Source organism: Pezoporus flaviventris, unplaced genomic scaffold (genome assembly GCF_033815535.1).
Source record: "Pezoporus flaviventris isolate CSIRO_AGI_PZ_B2104156 unplaced genomic scaffold, CSIRO_AGI_Pfla_v1 ptg000158l, whole genome shotgun sequence".
NCBI lineage: Eukaryota > Metazoa > Chordata > Aves > Psittaciformes > Psittacidae > Pezoporus > Pezoporus flaviventris.
The window spans coordinates 779560-806771 of record NW_026892706.1 but is presented as its reverse complement, the minus strand read 5'-3'; the positions used below and the strand labels follow the sequence as shown (position 1 = coordinate 806771).

At 58.4% G+C, this 27212-nt stretch overlaps 5 protein-coding genes across 6 annotated transcripts; 4 read left to right on the top strand and 1 right to left on the bottom strand.

The window, feature by feature from the left end:
* Nucleotides 1–640: 640 nt before the first annotated feature.
* On the bottom strand, nucleotides 641–27194 carry ANAPC11 (anaphase promoting complex subunit 11). Of its 2 annotated transcripts, XM_061479873.1 has the most exons (3): nucleotides 27190–27194; nucleotides 940–1058; nucleotides 641–869 (listed from the first exon to the last, which is right to left on the bottom strand). In XM_061479873.1, exons 2-3 carry the CDS (start codon nucleotides 1046–1048, stop codon nucleotides 724–726), a joined length of 255 nt encoding a protein of 84 aa, XP_061335857.1. In that variant the 5' UTR covers nucleotides 1049–1058; nucleotides 27190–27194; the 3' UTR covers nucleotides 641–723. The 2 variants fall into 2 exon arrangements, with proteins under 2 accessions (XP_061335857.1, XP_061335856.1); XM_061479872.1 differs by lacking the exon at nucleotides 27190–27194 and having other exon boundaries at nucleotides 940–1073.
* Nucleotides 1154–5698, top strand: ALYREF (Aly/REF export factor). Its single transcript, XM_061479858.1, has 6 exons — nucleotides 1154–1387; nucleotides 1601–1732; nucleotides 4108–4255; nucleotides 4370–4433; nucleotides 4544–4721; nucleotides 5443–5698. Exons 1-6 carry the CDS (start codon nucleotides 1154–1156, stop codon nucleotides 5455–5457), a joined length of 771 nt encoding a protein of 256 aa, XP_061335842.1. The 3' UTR covers nucleotides 5458–5698.
* ARHGDIA (Rho GDP dissociation inhibitor alpha) lies at nucleotides 5882–14205 on the top strand. Its single transcript, XM_061479864.1, has 6 exons — nucleotides 5882–5957; nucleotides 11025–11234; nucleotides 11578–11661; nucleotides 11918–11994; nucleotides 12273–12336; nucleotides 12700–14205. Exons 2-6 carry the CDS (start codon nucleotides 11045–11047, stop codon nucleotides 12897–12899), a joined length of 615 nt encoding a protein of 204 aa, XP_061335848.1. The 5' UTR covers nucleotides 5882–5957; nucleotides 11025–11044; the 3' UTR covers nucleotides 12900–14205.
* P4HB (prolyl 4-hydroxylase subunit beta) lies at nucleotides 15160–22652 on the top strand. Its single transcript, XM_061479829.1, has 11 exons — nucleotides 15160–15351; nucleotides 15476–15682; nucleotides 16372–16505; nucleotides 16677–16814; nucleotides 19193–19297; nucleotides 19569–19694; nucleotides 20107–20307; nucleotides 20769–20889; nucleotides 21109–21290; nucleotides 21720–21806; nucleotides 22417–22652. Exons 1-11 carry the CDS (start codon nucleotides 15201–15203, stop codon nucleotides 22501–22503), a joined length of 1539 nt encoding a protein of 512 aa, XP_061335813.1. The 5' UTR covers nucleotides 15160–15200; the 3' UTR covers nucleotides 22504–22652.
* On the top strand, nucleotides 23599–27149 carry PPP1R27 (protein phosphatase 1 regulatory subunit 27). Its single transcript, XM_061479870.1, has 3 exons — nucleotides 23599–25596; nucleotides 26598–26748; nucleotides 26902–27149. The coding sequence occupies exons 1-3, from the start codon at nucleotides 25410–25412 to the stop codon at nucleotides 27023–27025; spliced, it is 462 nt and encodes a 153-aa protein (XP_061335854.1). The 5' UTR covers nucleotides 23599–25409; the 3' UTR covers nucleotides 27026–27149.
* Nucleotides 27195–27212: the final 18 nt, after the last annotated feature.

Genomic DNA, 27212 nt, shown 5'->3' with positions numbered 1-27212 from the left:
TGGTGCAGGGCCTGAGGAGGACGGGTGCTGAGCCCCTTCCTGCCTCTTACATTCCAGGGTGCAGCAGCGGGTGCCCTGGGCCACATGGTCCTTCCACACCAGTTCTGTTGTCCTCTCTGTTGTAAACTTTGTTGCTGGTCATTAATAAAACATTAAGAGTTCTGTGTTGGTATCTTTGGGCCCAAGGTGGGGTCACAGAAAGGGGCCAGGTTCTGGGCTGGCGCATCCCTGTTACAGCTGCTTTTTCTGGAGCTGTGGTGGGAGCCGAGGTGAGGCTGCTGCAGCAGCACCAGCTCTTTGCCCTAGGGCACAGCCGGGTGCTGGGCATGATGGGGTTGCCCCGGTGCAGGGACAGCTCTGGCCGGAGCCGTTTGTTCTCCCTGCGGGAGTTTTTTGCTGAATTCACTAGAAATGGAACCAAACCGTGCGAGCGGCCCTGGCTTGGCTGTGCTGGGCTTTCCGGACAATGAGGTTACAGCATTTGCACTGGGAGGGTGTTCCGGCAGTAACCACCGAGTAGCGGCGGGGCCCGGCCCTCTCGAGCCCGGCAGAGCCGCTTCTCCCCCCGCCCCGCAGGCGGGTTCCGCGGAGCAGTCGTTTCCCCCCTTCCCGTCCCCGGAAGGACACCGGACACCGGAGAGGCGCGAAGCCGCCGCACGTTTATTGAGGGCAGAGCACGGCCCGGGGCGGTGAACGGCGCCCCTCGGTGTACCGGCGCCACCGTCACTCCTTGAACTTCCACTCCTGGCGGCACATGGGGCAGTGCTGCTGGACCTGCTGCGAGTTGAGCCACTTGAGGATGCAGTGCATGTGGAAGCAGTGCGAGCACTGCCCCCACACCAGCGGGCAGTCGTCCCCGGGCACCTTGCCTGCGGCGCGGAGAGCGCGTCAGCGCGGTATGGCCCGGCCCGGCCCGCCCGCCCCGCCCCGCGCACTCACAGTCGGGGCAGCAGCCGTTGAACGCCATCCGGCAGATGCCGCAGTTCTCGTCGTTCGCCACCCACAGCCAGGACGCGACCCCGTGCCAGCTCCGCACGCGCACCCGCATCGCCGCCGCCAGGGCCGCACCTCCGCCGCTCGAACACCGCCTCTTCCGCTTCCGGCGGCGGCGCAGCGCGGCCGGAAGTGCAGGCCCCGGAGCGGAGCCGCCATCATGGCCGACAAGATGGACATGTCGCTGGACGATATCATTAAGCTCAACCGCAGCCAGCGCGGGGCCGGCCGGGGCGGCGGCCGGGGCGGCCGAGGCCGGGGCGGCGCCACCCGCGGGGGTGGGCCCGGCCGGGGCGGCGTGGGAGCCGTGCGAGCGGGAGGCGGCGGCCCCGTGCGGAACAGGCCGGTGATGGCCCGGGGCGGCGGCAGGAACCGGCCCGCGCCCTACAGTCGGGTACGGGACGCGGCGGCGGCGGCGGCGACGGGCGGGAGCGGGGCCGCCTGCGGGGCTCGGCGGCGGCGCGGGACGGGGAACCGGGCTGGGCTCTTCGGCGAGGCGGGATGGGGCGGGCGGGCGGCCCTTTGTCCGCTCCCTGCGGCGCGGGCAGTGGGGCCGGCGCTCTGCGGTGCCCCGGCGCCGGTCAGCGAGGTACCGGTCTCGTTGCAGCCGAAGCAGCTCCCCGAGAAGTGGCAGCACGACCTGTTCGACAGCGGCTTCGGGGCGGGGGCCGGCGTGGAGACCGGCGGGAAACTGCTCGTCTCGAACCTGGACTTCGGCGTCTCGGATGCGGACATCCAGGTGGGGGCTCGGGAGCGGCGCCGCGGGGGATGTTCATGGGGGGTTTCATTCATAGCGTCGGGGTAGGGCACACCAAGCAGCCGCGGGAGCGCTGCAGGTCCTGCTCCCTCCCTGTGCGGACAGAAGAGCCCCGGGTGAGTTAACTCTGCATCAGTGGTGAGGTTTGTGCCACGAGCCCTCATCCTGCAGCGGCTCTGGTGATCCTGAGGGGCTGTAGTTGGGAGCAGCCACCATTGCCTGCGGGGCGCTCATGGTGTTGTAGGGTCTCTGCCTTGGTGCAGGGGGGAAGGTGCTGCTGTTTTGCTGGATCCAGCCACAATGGGAGAATTGACCATAAACTGCTCAAACTCGAGGTCTGTGTAGTTGCAGCGATGCCAGAACTGTGCTGCGTGTACAGCCGCACGCTCTGGGTGTACAGGTCCTGGTTGTGTAGCTCTGCTGAGTGTTGAGGTGTTCCATGGGTGTACCTGGGAGGAGTTATCTGTGAGGGGTTACCTGTGGTACCCACTGTGTTGTTTTCTAGCCAAGTGATGTCCTGTGCTCGTGTCCCTTCTTTCAGCCGTGCTTTGGGTAAGAGCCTGCTGGGTTCTCCTGGTTGGGTGTCGCTGTGCTCTGTCTCCATACCATGGCATGGGGCTCCCCCGGTGGGGAGGGCACCGGCACCAGCAACACCCGCGAATACCGGGGCTGTATTGGCTCCGTGAAGCGCTTTCTTTTGGAATGGTTTCTGGTCCTCACATCCTGACCAGGGAAAGCAAGCAACTGCAACAGGCAGCTGCCTTTGTTGTCGGTTAATTCATTCGGTTGCTCCGTGTGCCTGTCTGGCTGTGCCTGGGGGATTGGAAGGGAGCTTTTTGAGGTCACCTTGTTACTGGGTAATGCACTTAAAACCTGCCCTTTACCCCTGTAAGTGCAGATTTGGTTTCCGTAAGTGTGTTGCTCTGTGAAGTGACCTCAGTGTGACCAGCTCCTGTGCTTCCTGCAGCCGTTGAGATTCACTTTTTCTGCTGTTGGCTCTGACTGATGTGTGGACGAATTTCCACTCAGGGTTATTTAGCAGCAAAGTTGATTTAATGGCTTTGCACCTATTTGTTGTTACTCATCCTATAATGGAGCGCTGCCTCAGGTGTATGATGCCTTGCTTTGTTCCTGTGTTAGTCATGTCACTAACAAGGTTCAGCAGGTGTACAGCAGGCAGGAGTGGCTGGAAGGAGCCTCAGATGTGCAGAGCTGCGCAGCGCAGACTGAGCCTGGCTCTGGGAAGCTGCTGATGAATGCTGGGAAACGTTCACCTCTGGTGCATGAGCACAGGGAGGAGCAGAGCCGCAGCCCTGCTGAGCATGGTGTGCTGGGGAGGTGAAAGACGTGTGGTGCTGCGGCCACCACAGCGGGGCTGTGGTGGTGGCTCCACAGTGGGTCCAGCAAGAGGTGACTGCTCCCTCTGGGCAGTAATGGGGCAGATATTGAGCTTTTGAGGCATGGGGTGCAGGGGTACCTTGTGAAGGGGACATGTCCTGTTGACATCTCAACGTAGCACCTGCGAAACAAAATCGGTGGCTCCATTTGCTGCCTCTTCATTTCCATCCTTTGGGGCAGCAAATGACGTAGAAGTGCAGACTGGTTTGGGTTGAAAGGGAACTTAAAGCTCATCCAGTTCCAGCCCCCTGCCACGGGCAGGGACACCTTCTACTAGAGCAGGTTGCTCCAAGCCCCTGTGTCCAACCTGGCCTTGAACACTGCCAAGGATGGGGCAGCCACAACTTCTCTGGGCACCCTGTGCCAGCGCCTCAGCACCCTCACAGGGAAGAGCTTCTGCCTAAGAGCTCATCTCAATCTCCCTTCTGTCAGTTTAAAACTATTCCCCTTATCTTGTCACTACATGCTCATATAAAATGAGACTTAGTTCAGTAGAGGATGTTCTTCATCCCAAGTTTTGGGGTATATTCCTATGGGTTGTGCTTCTAAATTGCACCTGATCTGATAAAGATTTAGTTGGGGGAGAAAGAACTTCAGCACAATGAAACTGTGGCCATCTTTATATGTGTTCATAGGCTGTTCTTCCTCTGTGACATGGGTCTGGATTATTTTTATTAGTCACTCTTTGAGTCAGCCTCAAGGCAGCGTCCCTTGAGCCTACTCTGCTGCTGTGAACATGTGCCTCACACGTGGTGAACTTGAAGTCCCTCTTGGCTTTGACACCTGTGGCACCTCCCTGCTGGGGTTGTGCTCCCTCTTTCACTGGTCCTTTGTCTGAGTTGTCCATAATGATTTGAAAGGCACCTCTGGTGGTGTGTGTAGGGATGGGCCGGCACCATCCTGGGCTGCGCAGTGTTCGCGGCACTGACGAATGTCTCTGCTCTTCCCCTCTTTCTCAGGAGCTCTTTGCAGAGTTTGGAACCTTGAAAAAGGCAGCCGTGCACTATGACAGGTCTGGCCGCAGCCTCGGGACAGCGGACGTGCATTTCGAGAGGAAGGCGGATGCGCTGAAGGCGATGAAGCAGTACAATGGCGTCCCCTTGGACGGTGAGTGCGTGGCCGTGGCGCCTGCCAGCGCCTGCATCCCTCCTGCACGTCTCCTGCATCCCTCTTGTACCCCACATCCTGCTCATACGAGCCCCCGGGCTGCTCTTCCTGCAGGGCGCCCCATGAATATCCAGCTGGTCACGTCACAGATCGACACACAGAGAAGACCAGCACAGAGGTGAGTGTTGAGCACCCAGTGCAGGGCAGGAACCTGCCTGGGCCCTCTCCTGTGGAATCTCTGTGGGTTAACCACCAGCCACTAAATCAGCTGCTTTTGAAAACTGGCAGTGTAAATAGAGGTGGCATGACCAGGAACCGTGGGGGTTCGGGATTTGGTGGTGGTGGCGGCAGCAGGCGAGGCACTCGTGGTGGAAACAGAGGGAGAGGCAGAGGAGCTGGAAGAACTTCCAAACAGCAGCTCTCCGCAGAGGAACTAGATGCACAGCTGGATGCTTACAATGCCAGGGTAAGTGCTTCCCACAGCATCTCCTCCTGGGAAATGTGGCAGCCCAGAGTCAGCAGGAAGAGGTTTTTCATAGAATCCGAGCCTAGTTTGTGTTGGAAGTGACATTACAGCTTACCCAGTTTCAACTCCCTGCCATGGGCAGGGATACCTTCCACTAGAGCAGGTGGCTCCAAGCCCCATCCAGCCTGGCCTTGAACACTGCGAGGGATGCAGCAGCCACGGCTTCTCTGGGCAGAGAACATTTTCCAGGTTTTGGGATTAACACCAGCTCCCTCTAAAGCCAGGCAGTGCCTCGGTGCAGTGTTTGGCTCTGCTCTCCACAGCAGTTGAGCAGCTGCTGTTGCTGGCAGCTGGGAAGCTGTTTGCAGGACAGCTGCAGTGAGCAGTAGCTGCAAACAGAACCCCCAGGGATAATGGGCTGTGAAAAGGGAAAAGCAAAAGGCAAAAACGGGAGTCTCTGCCCTGTGGGTGGATTAAAATCTTAATAGAGAACCGGGGTCGTGTGTGTGGTGTAGGAATGGGTGAAGTCCCGGTGAGAGTGCAGTGTGGGATGAGTGGAATTGCAGATGGTGGCTGGGGGAGGGGGGAGGAGCAGCGCAGCAAATCTCACTTGTGCCCTTCTGCTGTGGGGCAGCTGCCCCCTGGGAGCTCCAGGGCCGGCAGGGGTGTGGGAGCTGCGTGTGCCCCGCGGTGACGGCTGCTCTCATCTCCTCTCTTCCAGATGGACACCAGCTAAAGCGGCGGGCACAGGGAGGATGCGGCTGTGGCTCCTGGCTCCCGGCGGGGCTGCGGCCGCCACCTGGGGATGGGATTTGTTTTATTTTCGTTCTGGGATAGGTTTTAAACTCCTGTAAAGGTTTTTTTTAATTCCGAGCAGACCCGTTTTGTACCGAGTTATTTTTGGGATAAATTTTACTGTTGCTGTTGGGCCGAGGTGGCTTTTTCACCTTCGCCGCAATAAACTAGAACCGTGTCTAGAGCTGTGGATGCCGCCCCCCGCGCGCGCCTTCCCGCGCCCCGCCCTGCGGCGCTCTGCTCCTCCGCCCCAACTCTATGGTCGGCCCCGCCATCGCGCGGGAATCCCCCTGGGCCAATCAACGCGCCGGGCTGTGGCCGGAAGTGAGGCGAGAGGCTCGGATAACGGGAAGTGACGGGCGTGTCCCGGAAGTGCGGGGGCGCGCGGGCGGCTGGGCGGATCCCGCGGCGGTGTCAGCGGAGCGCGGTCGAGCGGCGCCGGTAGGAGCGGAGCGGGCGGGACGGGGCGGGCGGGGCGGGGCGGCGGGCACCGGGGAGGGGGAAGGATCCGGCCGCGGGGCAGCGCCTCCGCCGCGCGGGGTCGGGTGGGCCCGGGCGGGGCCGGGCCGGGCGCACAGCACCGCCTGTCCCGGGGCCGCGGCAGGGTGCGGGCCCGGGGCCCCTAGTGCCCTTGTGCGACCTTCCGAGCGCCGCGGGAAGGCGCTGACCCGGCTGGGCCGCTCCGGGGCGGGGCTCTTGGGGCGCGGAGCCGCGTTAAGTTCGAAGCGCGGCCGGGTTCGGGGGTCGCGCCCCCGCTGGAGCAGGGTCTGCTCCCGGCCTCCTGCCGGGGTTCCGCCGCTGCCCGCGGGGCGGGGGGAGCCGGGGCGCGGGCCCTCGTTTGCCTTGAACAGGTTTTCCATAAATAGTTTCTAGTCATAGAATGAGGGGCTCGGAAGGTTTCCTTCCGTTCCTTCCGTGTCAGGGCAATGAGCCCCTTTGTCCCCGCGGTGCCGCACGTTAAAGTAGCGGGGGCATCGCCGTGCGCGGAGGCTGCAGCTCGGCTCCTCCGAGGGGAATCGGCCTCTCCGGCCTCCCCAGCTTCGCAGCAGGTCTGGAAGTTGTAACTTCCTTTCACTGAGAGGAGCTCCCAGTCACGTGAAGGGGACGAATTGTTGTTGCCTTGAGGGTTCGGGCCGTGGCCGCGCTGCTGCTGCTCTGCCCGCCCGGGTGCTCCTGCTCTCGCTCAGCGGGGATGGTTTCGCTGCCGTTCTCCGTTGTACAGACGGGCCACGAGCCGGTGGTGTCTGCGCTGCAGCCGTTACCTCGGTGTGTGTTTGCACCCTGGGGACAGGGTTGGAAGATTCACATGCGGAGCTCTGCTCACTCCTCTGGTTTTGCTCTTGACAGCTCCTGCCTTGCAGGTGCGCTGCGGAGCAGGGCTCTGCCACCAGCAAAAGGGAAAACTAAACCAAAGCACGACATGTCCCAGCTGCCGAGTGCCCAGGAGGCAGCAGCTGGTCCCAGCATCCTTTATCCCAGCGCTGTGAGGGGATTCGGGAGTTCTGCAGGATGCTCCCACACAGTGACTGGTGCAGCGGTGTTATCTGGGTGTCCCCTTGGAGCCCAGATTCCCGGGTGGTGTCAGAGGCAGCCCTCACCTTGGGAAGCATCAGCGGGTCCCCTTCAGCCCCTCACCTGCTGCTGCCTTGGGGGTATCCGAGACCCATTTATTCCTGGTCCCCCTCGGTGGTGACGCTGTGTGCAGGGTGGCAGCGCAGCCTGGGCTGGGTACTGCAGCTCAGGCTGCTTGACCCCGCAGTGCCGCAGCGGCTGGGATAAGCAAACAGATCCGGCGCAATCCACTGGAAATGAGCCCGACAGAAACGGCTCTGCACTGAATTCCAGCCGAGCGGCTGCCTGAGCCTCCCCTGGGACGCGGGAATGAGGAAGGCTGGGATGCGGGATTGGCACGTCTTGTGTCCGAGGCTGCCCCGTGGCCTGTAGACATCCGGAGCCATTGGCTCATGAGGAGGCTCGGACTGACCCGGCTCCCACCGGTGCTGCGAGCTCTCGTCCTGGGCTGAGGGAGCCGCTGCTCACCGCTGCAGACGGGCAGGGCTGGTCCCCCGCAGTTTCCCTCTTGGGCAGGAGATGGGGCTCTCGCATTCGCTGCTGTTGGCTCCTGGCTCCTGCGCCGTAATGCCGACAGAACCCGTGAGGAACGGCTGGCCTGGCAGAGGCAGTGAATTCCCAACGGGAAGCGATTCGGCCTCCTGCTGTCTTCTGCAGGCTTCTGTGGCGCCGGGCACAGCTCAGGGGGTGCCTCTTGCAGAGCAGTGGAGGCACCAGCTCCAGTGTTCAGCCACTTCGCTGAGCCTCAGGAGCCAGAGAACCACCACGCAGGGCCCCTGAGCATCTGCTTGGTGTCAGGAGGAGTTGGTGAGGAATATCCTTCCAAACACGCTGAGGCCTGAGGCTGAGCTCTGAGAGGCAGCAGGGCCTGGGGCAGGTCAGCAGCATGCGGGAAGGCTTTCCCTAAGGAGCTGAGCCCTTGGCAGGGCTGTGGGCACGTCCCTCTCCTCCATGTTGGTGCCCTTGTGGGGCAGTTCTGTTCTCTCCCAGCAGTGCAGTGGCTGCTCATTCACCATCCCAGGCTCTGGTTTGCTGACCTGAGCTGTAATAACAGCTTTGTCCCAGAGGCTGAAGGTTGAGGCCGAGGCCCTGATGATGGTTGGGATGTGCTGAGTTCTCTGCCATCTCAGAGCTGGTTCCCACCACTGCTGCTCCCAGGGAAGCCTGATGGAAGAGCCAGACTGGTGTTTGTGTCTCCAGGGCTTCCCCAGAGAGCTGCACCCTGCCTTGGCCTGAGCTGCCCTTGATACAGGGCTTTGTGTTGGTCTCAAGGGCTGTTTTCTCTCCCTCATGGGTTTCCATTGTCTTAGATATCCCGTGAGGACCTGGGTGGTTCTTGAGGAACCCATGGAGGGGGGTGATTGTGTCTTGAGCTCTGGATCCCAGGGTGAAGGCTAGAGATGCAGGAATGGAACCAAAGAGCTGGGCCTGTGGGGTGTTGGGTTTTGGGGTTGTTCTGTGCCCTCTGTGGCACGGTTATTGCTAAATACCTGCGGTGGGAGGGGTTACCCCAACGGAGCTGCTGTGTGGGAGGAAGCTGTTACCGGACTATTGCACCCGGGGTTGGTTATCGATGAGCGGTGGCTCCGGGTGAGACCAAAGAGTGCATTTCTCAGCCCCACAGGGCCTGCAGGACATGAACTGCTATTTCAGCTGCCAGAAATCAGCACTCACACCATGGCTGCTCCTGTGTGAGCATCATCCAGACCTTGTGCCAAGCCCTTGTGATGACCCCAGAGTGTCACACCACCCCCCACCTTTGGTGATAAACCTTACTCAGGCTTTAATACCCAGAAATACCAGTTGCATCCATTGCAAGTGTCCTGCCCCCAGACACACCAGGAGGCTGCCAGGCCAGGACAAGTCTGTTCTCAGGTTTGGCAGTGGGCAAGGGGCAGGGAAGGAACCCCAGGAGCTGGAATGTGCCTCACCCCAGAATTGGAGAATTTGGATCTTTTCAGTTGAAAAAGACCTTTAGGACCATCAAGTCCAACCGTTAACCCGGCAGTGCCAAGGCCACCACTAAACCTTGTCCCGAAGTGCCACATCTACACATCTTTCAGATCCTTTCAGGGACGGTGACTCAACCACTTCCCTGGGCAGCCCGTTCAGTGCTTGATAACACTTTTAGGGAAGAAGCATTTCCCAATATCGACCCTAAACCTCCCCTGGTGCAACTTGAGGCCGTTTCCTCTTGTTGTGTCACTTGTTACTTGGGAGCAGAGACCGACCCCACCTTGCTACGACCTCCTTTTTGGTAGTTGTAGGAATGAGAAGGTCCCCCTGAGCACCTCAATGTCTCTCTTTTAGTGAGGAGCCCAGAGCTGAACACAGGATTTGAGGTGCAGCCTCACCAGTGCCCAGCACAGGGAAACAGTCCCTGCCCTGGCCCTGCTGCCGCACTGGTGCTAACACAGGCCAGGATGCTCTTGGCCTTTCTGGCCACCCAGGCACAAGCTGGCTCATACTCAGGCACTGTTGACCAGCAGCGCCAGGCCCTTTCCCGTGGGCAGCTTTCCAGCTGCTGTTCCCCAAGCCTGGAATTGTGTGGGGCTGTTGTGACCCAAGTGCAGGACCCAGCACTGAGCCTTGTTGCCCTCAGCCCCTCAATCCTGTGTCCTGGCAGAGGGGCTGGTCCCGGTTCTCCCACCCCCTTTCCTTTCTCCTCTGTGTTTGCTGACACATCAGCTGTAGCCTTCTCTTCTGCAGAGGTGTGCAGAATTTCACCTCCTGTGCCTCATTCCCTCCTTTGCCATCCCCAGCAAAACAGGCAGGATATTTATGGCACAAGAGGTGAGTGGGGCCGGGGGGCAGCTCTGCTGTGATGGTCACTGCAGGCGTGGGGAGAGGCGGCTGTGCCACGGGTGCAGGTCACGCATCAGCCTGTGTTCAGGTGCGTTGCGTGTGTTGTGCTCCTACCAAATGTTGCAGTTCTTGATCCGTGTGGAAGCCAGATGCTGCAGCAGCAAGTGCAGCCCTGTGGTCTGTTGTGAGTTGTTTGTTGGCGTGTTGCTCCATGTGGGACTATTGAACGGGGGTGGGAATGCCAGCTAATGGCAGAAACACCTGGATCGGTCAGCAGGTCACTGGTGAAGGGTTTTGTTTGCAGAGCTTTGTTTCCAAAGCTGTCACTGGAAGTGTTTTAAGACTTCCGAGGGTCCAGGCTGAGGTTTGCTGTTGGTGCCGCTGGGCTCAGCGCCCACAGGAGCACCAGGAACCTCCGTGGGTGCCGCTGCCTTGTGCAGTTCTTTACCTGGGTGCTGGCGTTGCCGTTAGGGTTGGGGTTAGGGTTAGGGTTGGGGTTAGGGTTAGGGTTGGGGTTAGGGTTGGGGTTAGCAGCGGTGATTCCCGGTGGGAGCCTCCGCAGCCGAGCCAGGCGCTGCGGTTTCGATCCCTTCTCTGGAGACACGGAGCTTCGGGAAGGGCCGAGTGGGGGCTGCACCGAGCAGGAGCCTCGTGCTCCTGCCCTGGCACCCGACTCGGAGCGGCTCCGAGGCACGAGCTGTGAGCTCCGCGCTGCAGCAGAGGCTCCGGGCACTTGTGCCCGTGGTGGGGCAGGGCTGTTCTCAGCAGGAATTGTACGTTGTAGAGAGCAGAACTGAACTGGGGTTGTTGTGGTCTCAGGTTTATTACGAGATTACCCGCTTGTCTTGTGGAGCAGCGCATCTTCCCTATGGCTTTGGGTGTTTACTTGTTCCAGCTTATGAGTAAAGCACCGAGGCTGAATTTTCCCCTCTCTTTGTGGGCCTCCATGGGCTGAACATGAGCCTTGGTCTGGAGGAGCCTGCAGGGGGTGCACCAGGGGCCTTGGCAGGGCTTTGTCCCTGCAGGCGCTGTGCCACGGGCCCCGGGCAGGGCTGTGTCCCTGCAGTCACGGTGCTGAGGAGGCCTGGCTGGAGCAGGTGGGTGCAGTTTCACTTCTCCTTCCCACTGCAGTGTACGTGGTGCGTGTGAGGATGGCAGAGCAGGAGCCCACAGCTGAGCAGCTGGCCCAGATTGCAGCTGAAAATGAGGAGGACGAACACTCTGTCAACTACAAGCCCCCTGCCCAGAAGAGCATCCAGGAGATCCAGGAGCTGGACAAGGACGATGAGAGCCTGCGCAAGTACAAGGAGGCGCTGCTTGGTGCCGTCACTGTGAGCGCAGGTGAGCCGAGGACGTGGCTGTGCCTCGCTCAAGCTGCAGCTCCATCAGTCACCTCCTTCCTCCTCCCTGCTCCCAGCCAGGAGCAGAAAGACATGTCTGTGCTCCCTGGGCTGATCTCCAGCCCTTGGAATAAGGTGCAGGAACTGCAGGTGTCACACTGCCCTTAGAGGGGGCTGCTCATGGGGACACTGTGGGCTGGCCCCACATGGTCGGGACCTCGGCCAAGGGGGACATTCTTCTCACTGATTTTCTTGCTCTTTCTAGAAGAGCCCTGGAAGGAAAAGGGTTTGTGTTGGCTGGTTTTAGGGAAAGGTGTTTAACAGCCTTTGCACTTGTCTTCTAGATCCCAATGCTCCAAACGTGGTGGTGACCAAACTGACTCTGGTCTGCACGACTGCCCCGGGCCCTCTGGAGCTGGACCTGACAGGTGAGCTAGGGAAGAATTCCAGCCCTTCCCGGGGAGAGCCACTTGGAGCAGAGCCTGTGGGAGCCACTCCCTGTTGGGAATGCCTGTGCTGCAGGCATGAAGGGTTTGTCCCACAAGCCTAGGCTGGGGCCTCCGCAGCCCTGTGCGGAGCAGCCGTCCCACTCCAAGAGTCACCGCCTGCTCCTGCAGATACTGTCCTCAACGCCCCAGAGCACAATACAGAGGGACCCTGAGCAGCCCTCTCCCTTCTCTGTAGGTGACCTGGAGAGCTACAGGAGGCAAGCATTTGTGCTGAAGGAGGGTGTGGAATACCGGATAAAAATCTCCTTTCGGGTAAGAACGGAGGTCTCAGAACAGAAGAACAAATGAACATTGGGACGCTGCAATCCCAGAGCGATTCCTGACCCCCAAAAAGGGGGGTGATGGGGGAAGCAGTCTCCTGCTGTGGTGGGATGGGCCATGTGCTGAGGAGGTTTGAGCCTCCACCTTAGTGGAAGATGTCCCTACCTGGGGCAGGGGGTTGGAACTGGATGAGCTTTAAGGTCCCTTCCAACCCAAACCAGGCTGGGATTCTGTGGATGTCTGCACAGTCCTTGCTTGTCTCCCTGCAGGTTAACAGGGAGATCGTGTCAGGGTTGAAGTACATTCAGCACACGTTCCGGAAAGGAGTGAAGAGTAAGTGCTGCTCTGAGGCGGGTGCTGCTCGTGAGGGGTTCTGCTTCGTCTGCTGGGGGGGCAGCCAGTCCCAGGCACCGCAGGGTGATGTGTGAATGTTCCTGGTCTGTGCGGGGCAGCAGCACCCACAGCACCCGGCTGGACACGCTCCTGCCTGGGGAGCAGCTCGGTGCTGACGGAGGGAGTCGCTCCCTGCAGCAGGAGCTGTTCCTGGAGCAGAGCTGTGGATGTGGGTGACTCCTCTGTCCTCACAGCTTCATTATGGCCTGTAGCTGTCACAGGCCTCGCATCTGCTTTAGCCTTGCCCCAGGTGCAGGGGAGGCTCTAAACCAGGCGCTGTGCTCCACTCTTGTCTTCCTGTAGTTGACAAGACCGAATACATGGTTGGCAGCTACGGCCCTCGAGCAGAGGAATACGAGTTTCTGACCCCCATGGAAGAAGCCCCTAAGGGAATGCTGGCCCGGGGCAACTACAATGTCAAATCCAAGTTCACAGATGATGATAAGACTGACCACCTGTCCTGGGAGTGGAACCTGACCATCAAGAAGGAGTGGAAGGAGTAGCCCTTCCCGAGGCCAAACCCCAGAGCGCGTGAATCAGACAGTGGCTACCGTAGAAATTCCCCCTGTACCAAAGTGCTGACATTGGAACCCTCCTCCCTTCCCCCCACCCCATTATGATTTGACCAGAGCTCAGTTTTGTATTGTGCCCCCTCCCCAGAGAATCTCTGAGTGCATTGTCCAAACCCTGCTGTCTGCATCTGGTCTCCAGCTGCCTGGCCTGGGCCATGCTGCTGGTGCAGGGCTGGGCCCCTTCCTGCTTCCCACCTGCCCTTATCCCGGTAGGTGCTGGAGGGGAGACACCTGTGCCCTCATAGCTCCTGTGCTTGGCCTCCTGTGCACAGCTCAGGGTAGTTACTGCCTCCAGCAGCTGAAGGACTTTGATGCCAGGCAGCTCCTGTCCCCATGTGTTGGCTCAAGTCATGCTCAGCCTGCCCCTCCACCCCGCCGGTGGCTGGGAGCTCTGGCAGCTTCATTTGTGGATGTTCCCTGTAACCATGATGCCTTAATGTGTAACACGGATCCTCTAGGGAGGGGGCCCTGCCCCTGTTACACTTTTTAATCATGTCCCCTGGTTTTGGCATGGCGCTCATCTCGGTCACACCCCTCATGGGTTATTAGGTAAGAGTCACAACTTCCCGCTTTGCTGCTGGTCCTTCCTCCCTCGAGACTGGACATCTCCAGAGGGAGGGTGGTGGGTGATGAGGGCACGGGAGGCACCGGCTCTGCCGTCACTTGCGTCCCTTCCCGTCCCCTCACACCCCGGCAGCCGCAGTGACTGCGAGCACTGAGGTTCCAGGCCAGCGCCCACCCTCCTGCCGGCTCTGGGCTGAGGATGGACTTGGCTGTTTCTGCAGCTGCTCCTGACACGGTCAACCAAGAGCTTGTGATGGACAAGCTCCAAAGCGGTTAATGCCTTATGTATCTGTTCTGCCTTTACAACCTGTGCCTGGCCTGGCGGCAGTTATTGCCTTCACACTCCGATGCCGCAGCGGTGCCCGGGGCTGCGCTGTCGGTGCCTGGGGTGGAGGAGCCCTTTGGGACCCCTGGGCCGGACAGGCCCGTTCCCGCTCCGCAGCCGCCTCTTGGGATCAAACCACACTGAGGCTGTATTAGAACCGGGACCAAGTACATGTGGCTTTCTCGTAGCTACGTCTCTGCCTCTAACTCCCCCCTGCCCTGCCTCTAGAGAGGTTTTTGTTCATTTGATTTGGTGCAATTGTCTGTAAGTCCTAGACCCGGGTTAACAGGTTTGGAATCATCGTCTGCTTCTCCTTTTATGAAAGTAAAATAAAACCTTTGAACTGACTGCCCACCGCGCTCTGCTTCTGCTCTGGGGTTGGCGGGGAGGGCGGGGAGGGGGGATTCTGCCAGTGCCCGGGGCAGGAGATGGTCCCTGGGCTTAGAGTGAAACGGGACGGGGCAGCGGCCCTGCTGCGGCACGAGGAGGGCGTGGGGCAGCGGCAGCTCCGGGGGCGCTGTGTGCTGAGCCCCGGCTCCCCGGACATTCCTGCATGCGCCGAGGAACGCAGGAGTGACTGGAGAGGGAGGCGCCGCCGCGATAAAAGCCCGCGGGTGTTTGCGTTCGGGATAAGGAAAGCGCAGCCCGGGAAAGCTCTTCATGAGCCCCGCAGCGCTGGGGGAAGGGGAGCGGCCGCTGCTTGTCCGAGCCTCGGGCTCTGACCGGGGGGAACCGCCGAGCGCCGGCCCCGGGAAAGCGGCTGCAGCCGCAGGGACCGGCCCGGGACCCGCGACAGCGCCGCCGGAGCCCGGGGACGCGCCGGTAACGCGCGCGCCACGAGGCTCCCGGTGCGCCGGCCCCGCGCGCCGCGACGGGCCCCCGCCGGCACGTGCCGCGGAGCTCCACCCCCGCGAGCGCAGGAAGCGCCGCCTTTCACTTCCGGGTCGGGTCAAACAGCGGCGGCGGCGGGCCAGTCAGAATCCACCACGCTCGCCTGGCCGCGCGCAGGCGCAGTGCGCGCCGCCGGGGCCGCCCCAGTGCCACGTTCGAGGGCACGCGGCCGCGCGGGGGGGGGCGGTGCCGACGAACCGCGGGTGACGCAGCGCGGGAAGGGGCCAATGGCGGCCAGCGGGAGGGGAGCGCGGCCGGCAGCCAACCCGCGGCGGCGGGCAGGGGGCGTGTCCAGCGCGGTAACCAATGGGAGCCGCGCGACGGCAGGATCTGGCGCGCTGGGCCAATGGCGGGCGGCGGCGGCCGGGGAGGCGGCTTTATAAGGCGGAGGCGGCGCCGCGGCCGCACGTCCTGGCCCGGCCTGTTCCGACCCCGCCGCCGCCATCAGCGCCATGGCGGGGCTCTGCGCGCTCGCGGCCCTGATCTGCCTCCTCCTGCTGCCGCCGTCCGCTGCCCCCGAGGAGGAGGACGGGGTCCTCGTGCTGCGCGCGGACAGCTTCGAGCAGGCGCTGGCGGAGCACCGGTACCTGCTCGTCGAGTTCTGTGAGCGCCGGGAGCAGGGGGGCTCTGGGGCCGGGGCTCCTTGGGGGGTGGGGCCGGGCTGGATGGGAGCGGGGGGACCTCTCCCGGAAGCGGGACCCGCCGGCGCTGACGCCGCGTCCCGCAGACGCGCCGTGGTGCGGGCACTGCAAAGCGCTGGCGCCCGAGTACGCGAAGGCGGCGGCGAAGCTGAAGGCGGAGGGCTCGGAGATCCGGCTGGCCAAGGTGGACGCCACGGAGGAGGCGGAGCTGGCGCAGCAGTTCGGCGTGCGCGGGTACCCCACCATCAAGTTCTTCAGGAACGGCGACAAGGCCGCTCCCAAGGAGTACACGGGTGAGCCGGGAGCAGAGGGCAACGACGTGGCGCCAGGTCCGTGTCCCGGCCCCGTGCCCCCGGGAGCGCGGCTGTGCCCGGATAAGGTCCACTGGGGCTGAGCGGCGGCCGTGCTCAGCAGGTGCTGTTCTGGGGCGGTGGGAATGGGGCTGCCGCTGCAGGCTCCTGCGCTGGAGCTGGGGACATCCCTCCTGTGAGGTGAAGCAGATGGCTGAGGTTTGTGTAGGAAAGTGGAGCAACCCAAGCCCGGGTTGTGGCTCAGCTTGAATTATTTAAGCAGCGAACTGTGCCAAAAGCTTGAGTGGTTGGGAAAAGGAAATATGGGATGTAAACTAGAGGTGTGAGGAAGACCAAGAGCAGCAGGATCCAGCTAAACCAAACCTTGTGCTCAGCAGTGAGCTGACCACCCGCGTTCTGTTTTGGAAAGGGAGAGGGGAAGCACTCGCATGGGAAGCCTGCTCCTGTAGGAGTGTGGTCATACTGGTCAAAGTTTAAGAAGGTGCTTGGCCGGGAAGGATGGATTCCGGGGAGCCCCTTGTACCTTGACTTGGCCACTGGGGATCAGCAGAACCGCCCTGGGAGGGAAGGGGAGAAAGTTGTGTAAACGCTGTGTTGGTTCTGCTGGTGCCGGGGTGGGGGTTGGGGTGAGCCGGTGGCACAGAAGCGAGCGGGTGCCCCTGTCCCCACAGCTGGCCGGGAGGCCGAGGACATCGTCAGTTGGCTGAAGAAACGCACGGGCCCGGCTGCGGCCGCACTGAGCGACGCCGCTGCAGCTGAGGCGCTGGTGGAGTCCAGTGACGTGGTTGTGATTGGCTTCTTCAAGGTAGGGTTTGTGCTTCCCTCCAGGAAGCTGTTGCCTGGGCAGCGGGGGGGGGAGGCTCTCCTTGTGCTGTCCTGCCCTACTTGATCTTCCAGTTCTCTGGCAGGTGAGCCCAGGGATCTTTGTGCTGCGCTTTGGTGTGTCCCGTGTGAGACACCTCTCTCTGTTCTCCAGGATTCGGCATCAGAGGCTGCAAAGGAGTTCCTGCTGGCAGCTGAGGCTGTGGATGACATTCCTTTTGGGATTTCCTCCAGTGCTGATGTCTTCACTAAGTATGAGCTTAGCAAGGATGGCGTGGTCCTCTTCAAGAAGGTACTGGTTGGTGCAGCGCATGAGCACCACACTCAAGTCCTCTGCCTCTTCTTACCTTCTCTAATTAGTTAGACTCAAAGAGGGCAGTCCTGGATGAATCCATATCGGTCTGACTGTTTCCAAGCCTCAGAGCTGGGCAGGGGCAGAGGAGTGGAGCCTTCAGTCAGCAGAGAGAAGCCTCAGCAGCTCCTGGCCCTCCTGAAGCTGCTGGGCTCCGGGTCCAAGCTGTTGCTTCACTCAAGCTGTTTCTTGGCTGTGGCTGCAGTGCAGTAACAGCCTGATACTTAAAATACTGCTGGCTGTAGGCAATGAAGTCTCCAGCAGAACAGCACCAAGCTACTCCATGTTCACTTGCAGCTTAGCAAAGCTGCTTTAACTCATACTCGAGATCGACCTCTGCTGTAGGCAGTCGAGGCTGCATGCAGGAGTTGTTCTGTGTCTGGCAGCGCTGTGGGTTCTGCAGGAAGTGAGTGATACCAGTGGAGTTCCTAAGAGGATTTGCAGCTCCAGCTGACTTAGGCTGGGGCGGTTGGGTTACATGCAGGGGGATCTGGCCATCTACAGAGTCAGAAATAAACTTACTCATGCCTTTTACTATCAAAATCCTAAACCACTGGCATGAATTTTTAACTTGGAGAGGACAAGTAGATGTTTCTTGGACTTTGTGGTACCACACACATGGGTGCAGTGGGGCAGGATAAAGCTGCTTTGGCTTCAGACTTAATAAATCTGTCATCTAATCGGTCATTGTTCTGACCAGTTTGGTGTAAGACAGGCTGAAGAGTTGAATGAATTCCTGTCACTCTTTGTTCAGCTAAAATAGCATGTTTGATTCCAGTACACCTGAATTTGCACTTTTGCTGTTACAGGCTTGCAGACTTCAGCTCTCAGACAGGGGGCCCTCAGATTAGTGTGGCTGAGGGTGCAAGTAAATTTCCTGCTGTGTGGTTCAGAACACCAGGGCTTTGCAGCTCAGGGAGTTGGGGTGAAGGGAACAGCATTTTGTTCCTGGCTGACTCACTGCCTTTATCGTGCTCTTGCGTGCAGCTCTGTAAGCGACCTCCCTGCATGCTCCGTTCATGGCCAGCGCTGGGCTGAAACTGCTGCTTGCAGGGCTTCTCAGCTTTGGCTTGGGGGTGCCTTTGGAATGAAAAGCAGTTCTGCACCCGGCAGCTCTGTCAGGTGTGTGGGGAGTGGGAGGAGCCGTGGTCCAAAGGGCAGTTCAGGAGCTGCTGGGTCACTGCAGGAGCGCTCTGCTCGGTGTGGAGAAGGCGAGATGTGGACGCTGCCTCCCTGGTCCTGTTTTAGTGCCATGTCATGAGAACTCTCAGATAAGCCTGTCACATTAAGGGGGTCTTTACCCCAGTAAGGGGTATCCCACCCCAAACCAAGGTGGAAATGAGCACCAATGCTGACAACACCAGGGCATAAGAAATAGTTTATTCTACCAGCAGTTCTGTGTTTGGACTCCGGCAGCTGGTTGGGTTTGTTGGATTGGCATTCTCCTCTTGCTCCCTGTGGAAGCTGTGCAGACCTGCAAAGACCCTTGAAGAACTGCTGAACGTCGCCTTAGCACCTTCGGAATACTTTGAAGTGTTTACAGAGTTGATCTCCAATGTGGAGGGTATTGCTCAGCTCCTCAGCTGACACTGCTTTGCCTCTTCCAGCAGGAGGTTATCTGAGCCCGGGCTCTTGCTGTGCCAGTGCCTCGGTGCTGCCCAGGCACGGGACTACCCTGTCCCTCCACATCCTCTTTCACCTTGATGGGCCTCCACAGCTGTTCCCTTCCCGGCCTGCCAGGGAGCTTCTGAGAACCTGCCCAGGGCTGCAGGTGATGCCCTGCTCTAAACTGGGCCCTGGCACCTCTCCTGGCCTGTGTTAAACAGGTGCCCTTGTCTCTAACAACAGACTGGACCAGCCCTGCAGAGCCAAGTCAGTGCTGCTCTGTGCAGTGACCGTGGGCTCAGCTGTCACACTTCCCATAGCACTGGTTCAAATGTGTGTCTGCTCTCACGTGGCTGATTCCTGCAGCAGAAGCTGCCTGTGCCCTGGGAGCTGCTTGCTGTGGAGCATCTACCTGATGCCTCCACAAAGTTGAGGCTCAAGTCCTTGGACCTGTTTCACGTGTTGCTGTGTGACTGTGCAGAACAGTGCCAAGATTAAGCTGTCTTGTAGCTGCTCACCTTTTGCTGCTGGGGGCATGGTCTAAGGCTTTGCTTGCCAGGAAGATTTATACCTTGATCCGGGTGTTATGTGAATATGTGGTGACTTTGTTAAGAGCCAGAAGTCTGCTCTGAGCAAGTGCAGCTGAGATCTGCTGGGGCAGTGACTCTGGTGGGATCTGAAGTGTTCTAATGCAAGAATTTCTGGGTTTGCAGTTTGATGAAGGCCGCAACAGCTTTGAAGGGGATCTCACAAAAGACAATTTACTGAACTTCATCAAGTCCAATTCGTTGCCTCTGGTCATAGAGTTCACTGAACAGGTTGGTCTCTAGATACATGGTAAGGCCTCTTCCCATTGCCACCACGTGAATATATCAAAGCTTAAATTGCAGATTGTGTCGTATCTTGGAGCTGACACTAGTCTGGGGTTATGGAGGAGTGTGGAGAACACAAGGGAGTGGAGTCAAAGCTTCTGCTCAAAGTCCTCCTTTAACCTGGAGGCTCCTATGGCTTGCTCAGAATAGCAGACCCAAACTGGTCTTGACACCAGTTTGCCTCTTCCAGAAATAAAGTTTGTTTTCTATTCCTCAGACTGCTCCTAAAATCTTTGGAGGGGAGATCAAGACTCACATCCTGCTGTTCCTGCCAAAAAGCGTGTCTGACTATCAAGAGAAGCTCGACAACTTCAAGAGTGCAGCTGGGAACTTCAAAGGGAAGGTGAGATGGGTTTCTTGCATTATGAGTTAAGTGGCCACCTCCTGCAGAGGAGTGCAGCACGGTCTGTCGCTCTCCATTTCACAGTTGTGGAGCAGGACTTGTAGCAGCTCTCACTCTGCCTGTGCCTCATGGTGAAGGTGACTGAGTCACTGGCTTGCACAACTGCTGAGGCAATAGCAATCAACTACAGACTTTCCCTCTTGTGGATGTAAATCTGACCCAGCCCTTAAATCAGGGCCAGGCTGTGCCCGTGCTGCAGCTCGTGTTTGTGCTCTGGCAGGGTGCCCTCTTCATGGGCTTGGAGAAGGAAGAGTGGCCGGTTCAGTCACTACCTGTGGGAGTGTGTGTGTACTGTGTTGTTAGCCAAGAGGTGCTCGTCTTCACCAACTGCCTTTGACTTTTTCCTCCAAAGATCCTCTTCATCTTCATAGACAGTGACCACAGCGACAACCAGAGGATTTTGGAGTTCTTTGGCCTGAAGAAGGAAGAGTGTCCAGCTGTGCGCCTGATCACCCTGGAGGAGGAGATGACCAAATACAAGCCGGACTCAGATGACCTCACAGCTGACAAGATCAGAGAGTTCTGCAATAAGTTCCTGGAGGGCAAAATCAAGGTAAGGAAGAGAAGTGCTGCTGGCAATAGTACCAGGGCATGAAGACTGCGGGCCAGGGAGCTGGCACCCGAGTGCAGTCGGAGCTGCCAGCAGTCTGTGGAAGGTGTGAACTTGTGCAGCCCAGTTCAGAGCTTTCAGCTCTTGTCTCGGGAGCAGGCTCTATGCAGCTTATACCAGAGGTGACTGTTTGGTGAAACTCAGCCCTGTGGGAATGGCAGCAATATCACTTCCTTCCTGTGGAGCTCAGTGGCAGCTCTCTGCAGAGCAGCACCTGATATTCCCACTGGCTTTGGATGGGGAGGAGACTTTATGTAGGAGAAGAGGAAGTGGCTGCTTCAGTGCTCGCTCACAGCCTGTGATTGGGGTGCTGAGGTGGGTGGTTAAGCTCCGGGTTGCCAGGATGATTGCGTGTGCATTCCAGCAGCTGTGTGGCTATCTCTGAATTTCACTTCTTATTCCAGCCCCACCTGATGAGTCAGGATCTTCCTGATGACTGGGACAAGCAGCCTGTCAAAGTTCTAGTTGGGAAGAACTTTGAAGAAGTTGCTTTTGATGAGAATAAGAATGTCTTTGTGGAGTTCTGTGAGTATCTTTCAGCAGCTGATTCCAAGTAACTGGCATGAAAGGAGTGCCAAAATTCCGCAAGACCGGGATTAGGGAGGAAGCACCCTACAGGATCTAAGCCGCAAAGGGAGTGCCCTGGCTGAAAAGACGTGTGTGAACTGTCTGTGTGGGCACTTGGGGGGGGCTGGTGGTCGCTCATTAGGCTGCTGGTGCTAATTGGCTTTCTGTAATTAACAGATGCCCCCTGGTGTGGTCACTGTAAGCAGCTGGCTCCGATCTGGGACAAGCTGGGAGAGACCTACAGGGATCATGAGAACGTTGTCATTGCCAAGATGGATTCAACAGCCAATGAAGTGGAGGCAGTGAAAATCCACAGCTTCCCCACACTCAAGTTCTTCCCTGCAGGCTCTGGCAGAAATGTAAGGAGGCAGCTGATCAGGGTGGTGCAATGAGGGAGCCCCAGGAATGCTTAGCTGCCTGCTGGAGCTGGCTTGAATGAGCCTTTGGGAGGCCTCTCCACTCTGTCAGGATAGAACACACCAAGTCTACAGGACATGAGAGACCCTGTGTGGGAGCTGGGCTGTAGGAAGGAGTTTGGTGGGGGTGGGAGTGGGGAAAACAGGGAGCATAGAGGACAGTGTGCTCATCTGCAGGCTATTCTTTCCTCGCAGTGATCTCTGAAGTCTAGTGCCTGAGCTGTTTTCCTTCGTCTCATATGGGTGAAGGTGAATTTTTAAATTCCCTTTTGCTTGGCATGTTGACTTTTGCTCAGAGAGAGAATTCTCCTCCCCAGGCCTGTGGTTCTGTAGGTGCCCGTAACCATTATCCTGATGTTTTTCCCTATGTAGGTAATTGACTACAATGGGGAGAGGACGCTGGAAGGCTTCAAGAAATTCTTGGAGAGTGGAGGTCAGGACGGGGCAGCAGCTGATGATGTGAGTAATGTGAATGTGGCAGCAATTCTGGGCCTTCAGAACAAGGAGTGGGGGTCAGACCTGGTGCTGGGCTTCTGTCCTCTGTTCCAGATAAGATTCTGGGTGGTTCTGTGGCAGGAAAGGTATTGCTGGTGATCAGCATGTTCACCAGCATCAAATTTTCAGTTGCAGCCTGGCTGCCAGTGGCTTGTAAATGACACCTTTCATTGGCAGCACTTCAGTTGGGTGTGAAATAAATGCTTTTCAGAGGCCTAAACAAATGTGTGGAAACAGTTGGTGAAGCTGTAAATGTTCACAGGCTGTCTCTGGCTGTTGTGCAAACTGCTGGAGTACTTTAGGGGCTTGTTCTTTACTGAGAAGTCCTGCTCAGCACTTGAAACTTAAGTAGTATGATGCACATTACGTGTCCTGTGTATCTAGGGTGGAGGCTTTTACAAGTGAGGTACCAGCTTCCAGGGGTTTCTAATACATAATGTCCCAGACGTTGAGCTCTTGGTGGAAGTCTCTGGGTGTTTAACATGGCAGCAGAGAACAGTGAACAGATCAGATGTACTATTCTAGGATCTGCCTAGTGCACCAGAAACCAGCAGCTGTCTGTAACCTGTTACAGGATCTGGAGGACCTGGAGACAGATGAAGAAACAGACCTTGAAGAAGGTGATGATGAAGAGCAGAAAATGCAGAAGGATGAATTGTAAACAGAAGACTGATCGACATCACCCAAAATATCAGACACTAAATTGGCTGCTGTTATGCAGCCCAGCGAGTCAGAACCATTGAGATTTAAAGCAGAAGGTGAATGACTGAAAATCCAGGGGTTGGCTTTTAAAGTAACACTTTCCCCTCACTTGTCTGTACACTCGACTCTTTTCAAAGTTTGGCTTTTGAGAAGGGACCTGTCACCAGGGAGCCGTCCCCGCTGCGCTCCTCTTTAGTGGGATGTACTCTTTTGTACACAGCTTTTGCTTGAAGTATTCTGTTCTTGTGGGTAGAAGCCGATTGTGAAGCCGCAGCACGAGCCCTGGCTCAGCCTCCTGGAGCTTTGCCACTGACACCTCCCAAGAAAATTTTTTTTTTTTTCCCTTTGTTTCTTTTAAAACTGCAGCCTGCAGCTGATTTCTGCACCTGGCAGGGTCCTTAATGCTCTCAGCAGCTCTTCCCTGGAATTGGCCTTCAGTGTAGGTAGGCAGCCTGGTGAGAGGTATATATGCAGGTGCTTCTCTTCATGCTGGCCAGATGTTTCCTTTCCCTTCTGCTTTAAGACACTTGGAGATGACTATTCTGATCACCCAGAAGGGTGGAATACTGTGCACTGGCTGTGGCAGGCTCTGGGGTGGAGGTGAGCGCTCGCCAGTGCAGGCGAGACCTGGCTCTGTTGCCATCCTTTGATCAAATGCAAGACTTTGCAATCATTTTCCATGCATTATTTGGAGGGGGTCGACAGGGGGGTGGTGTGGGAGGGTCTGATGAGCCGGATCAAACAGGACACTTGCAATTATTGGGGTTTGGGGAGGAGCTTGAATGGGGGAGTGCCTCAGAGGCCTGAGCTGCATCAGGCTGGTTCTTAGCATTCTGCTACAGTAACATTGGAACTCGATTTGTTGGCCAAATAAAGTTGAGATTTTAATACTACTCTGTCTCTGTCTTTTTTGGAATAGGGGTGGATGTTTGCTTTCTCAAAACTCTACCCATGGTTTTCAGAGAAAGGGCACTTCCAAAACACTTGCAGCATTGCAGGTGCCTTCTGATGACTTAACCTAAAGCTGCTTGTGTTGTCTGTAAAGGGAAAAAGCTTCAGCTTGGCCATGTCCTGTCCAGGTTAGACCTGTTCTATTAGCAGTGATCAGACAGGGGCTTGGGCTAGCTGGCCCTCACTGCTCCTGAGCAGTTAACCGAGGACTCTGCCTACGGCGGGACCTGGGGCTGCCTGCAGCAGTGGTGCTCAGGCTCATATGACCTGTGAGCTGAGCTGCTATTTCCAAACCAGTCACTTACTGCTGGAAATATTTTTGTAAGGAAATAATGCTATAAATGTCAGAGGGGAGGGCAAGGTGAGGCTGGAGGGCAACACGTGAGGCTACTGGTGTCTGCCACTGAATGTGGGTGCTTGGGGTGGTAGAACAGGAGCATGTTCCATGTGTGTCTGCAGCTGCAGCCTCTTCTGTGGCTCCCTGGAGCAGGGCCCTGGCATGGTCTGCACAGGCCTTTGGCACAGCAGAACCAGGGCTGGGGCTGAGGAGGGGGCTCTCCTCATGCACCGAGGCTTCTCTTGGTAGAGCAGGGCATTGTCAGTCACCCTGTGTACACAGCTAATTGCTGTTCTAAGAAAGGAGGCTAAAAGCAGTTCGCTCAGTCTGTTAGTGTTCTGTCTGCAGTAACCTTGAGCAGGGATGCTCAGTGCAGAGATCAATGCGTTTGCCAGCAGATAAACAAGTGCAGGCGGTTCTTTGGTGTGTGCCTGAGCTGCTGCAGGGGCAGAATGGGGGAGCTCTGTGACTCCTGACACGCCTACCTGGACAGGCCCATCGGCACAAACCAGGGCACCATGTGCTTGTGTATCTTCAATGACCAGACTGTGACAGGGAAAAGCACAGGAGAGCAGTTGCTTGAACCCTTGGTGGATCTGAAAGATTCCTGTGTGGTAGATGGGTTTGACAGCTACAGCTGGAGGGTAACAAATGCAGAAGTGTCTGGTGGTGCTGCTGTTCTTCAGCTATTTTCAGACAGTTCTACAGCAGCCTGCCCTCGTGTTAAGTAGGACATTGAACACTGTGGATTGGCATCATGGGCTTCTGGTTCTGCGCCTGCATCAGGAGCACCAGTAGCACTGCTGTGCTCCAACATGCTGGTGCTGATCCTCGTTAGCTGTATGCTGCCTAACTGCCATGCTGGGCAGCACAGCTCATTCTACTCCTTTCAACATGTCTGATGCAAGTACAGCAGAGTGACTTAGCTCTGAATGTATTTGGCACTGCAGCTTTGACACGTCCGCTGGTTCCCCTCATTGGTGCTCATGCTTGTGCCTTTTCCCTGGCACACGTGTCTGTGTGTGAGGGCTTGCTGCTGGGAAGCTCTGGTTTTGGGGCTTTGGTGCCTCCTCGGAAAAGCTTTCCATGAAAAAGCCAGAGCAGGTCTGACCCCTTGGATGGGGACATGGACAGGTGGGTGGTAAGATGAGACACCCACTTCTGCCCAAAAGTGGCTGCTGGCCCGGGCAGCTCGATTACGAAGTGTCGTGGCAAAGAGCATGAGCTGCATGTCCTCAAAATAGCCCGTGGGAGCCTTTATAACACAGCGCTGGGGCAGAAACATCAGTCCTGGGCCAAGGGCCTGCAGGAAGCACATGTGCTTACTGCTGCCTCCTGTGTCCTGCATGGGAGCATAGGGAGAGCTTCACGACGAGGGAGACCCGACCCACCAGGGACACGAGACGGGTGTGAGGGACTGCAGTGGTGCGGCTGCCATCATTCCACTGCTGAGGAGGGACCCAACACACCAAAACAGAAGAGGAAAAGCAGCACCTGGAGGACAGTGAGCGGCAGGACGAAGCACTGAGCAACGTGCGCCTCCTCTCCCCCCACAGTGCCTGAAGGCTGCCACCAGCATGAAGGACTATTACCTGGTCTCAATGCCACGGTACAGTCGGTACAGGCAGAAACTGAGAGCTGCACGCACCGTGCACTTCCCCAATGACATCGTCTTTCAGGACCACATCAGGCAGGGGGACCTGGAGCAGGTGGGCAGGTTCATACGTGCCAGGAAGGTGACACTGGACACCATCTACCCCTCTGGTGAGTGCTGCCGGGGCTGGCAGAGCTGGAATGTGCAGTGGCACACAGGGAGCTGTGTGGCCAAAGCTAGGATATGGCCCACATCAGCAGGGTGATGGGTTGGAATCGAGTCGTCTTCCTCCCCAGTGAGGAGCGGTGCCTCAACATTGCCAAGCAGGGCCCAAGAGAGGCCCATGCCAGTGCCCCAAAATCTTACCCAGCAGCATGGCCAGTGAAGGGGGCAGCTCGACCCCTGCGTCCCTTCAAGGCACGCTAGGGACCTACAGTGTGGTGGGATCTAGGCAAGCAGCAGTGGGCACAGGCTGGTCTGCGAAGCCCTGCACGGGACCATCCACCCTCTCTGGAGCATGTGCTCCCGCTCCGTTTCTCACAAACACCACCCTCTCTGCGTATCTGGGTCTGTGGACTTGCAGCAGGTCTGTCTGTGGGAAGGCATCGTGCTGTGTTTGCACCAAGCCTCACGAGCAACTGTTCATGGAATGCTGTGATCCACAGTGTGCAGTCCAGAGGGCAGGTTTGTCCCTTTCCTGTGCTTGGCTTTGGCTTCTGCTGTCACATGGACATGGAGACAGGGTCTCAAATGACCTCGAGCTTCCTCCTGTCCATGCCAATTGCTTCAACACTTGCTCCATGAGAGCTTCCAAAACTTGGACAGCACAGAACCCTACACGCACTCTGCCCATGTCCAGTGTGAGTGCCGGCCAGAACCTGGGGCTGGCTGCTGGCCAGGGACTTCTGCAGGAAGGGGCATCTACTCCTCCCTGGATCTGTCCTGCCTGCCCCAGTGCGGAGGTGGGTGCTACCCCAGCTTGGGTAGGGCGTGGAAGGGGAACAGAAACCTGCAGCAGCTCCTCTTGTTTCCTCAGTCTCTTTCTTTCCCCAAAGTCATCTCCCTGATAACACGGGTTTGCTGCCTCGGTCCTTCCTGGGCCGTGGACACTTGTGAGCTCAGCACTAAGCCTCCTGTCCCGCTCCAGGGCTAACAAACCCTCTCCTTCCAGGCATGGCAGCCCTCCACGAAGCTGTGCTCACTGGGAACCTGGCCTGTGTCAAGCTCCTGGTTAAGTACGGCGCCGACATCCACCAGCGAGATGAGAACGGGTGGACGCCCCTGCACATGGCCTGCAGCGACGGCTACGCCGACATCGCCAGGTGAGGAGGGAGCTCCTCGCTGGGCCCGGCATAGCCCCGAGCACCGGATCGAGAGCGGCGGGGCTGCAGCGAGCTCCGGCGCCTCCTCCTGGGGGCTGCCCGGTGTCGGCGGTGCACAGGGGCCTGCCCGGGCTCAGCCCCCGTCTCCTGCAGGTATCTCATCTCTCTCGGGGCAAGCCCGGAGGCCACCACCGACAGCGGCGAGAAGCCCTCGGACCTCATCGACCCCGAGTACCAGGACCTGGTGCAGCTCTTCGGGGCTGCCACGATGGGCTGAGGCGGCGCTCAGCGGGGAGCGGAGCGGGGCCGGGCCCGGGCTGGGCCTGGGCGGGCGGGCAGGAGCTCGCCGGGAGCTGCGCCCCGGGAACCACTTTGTACTTTTCCAATAAACCAAGTGCCGGCACCGCCGGGTCCGTGCGCGGGGCGGGGCGGGACCGGGGCGGGACCGGGCGGAGCGGAGCGGA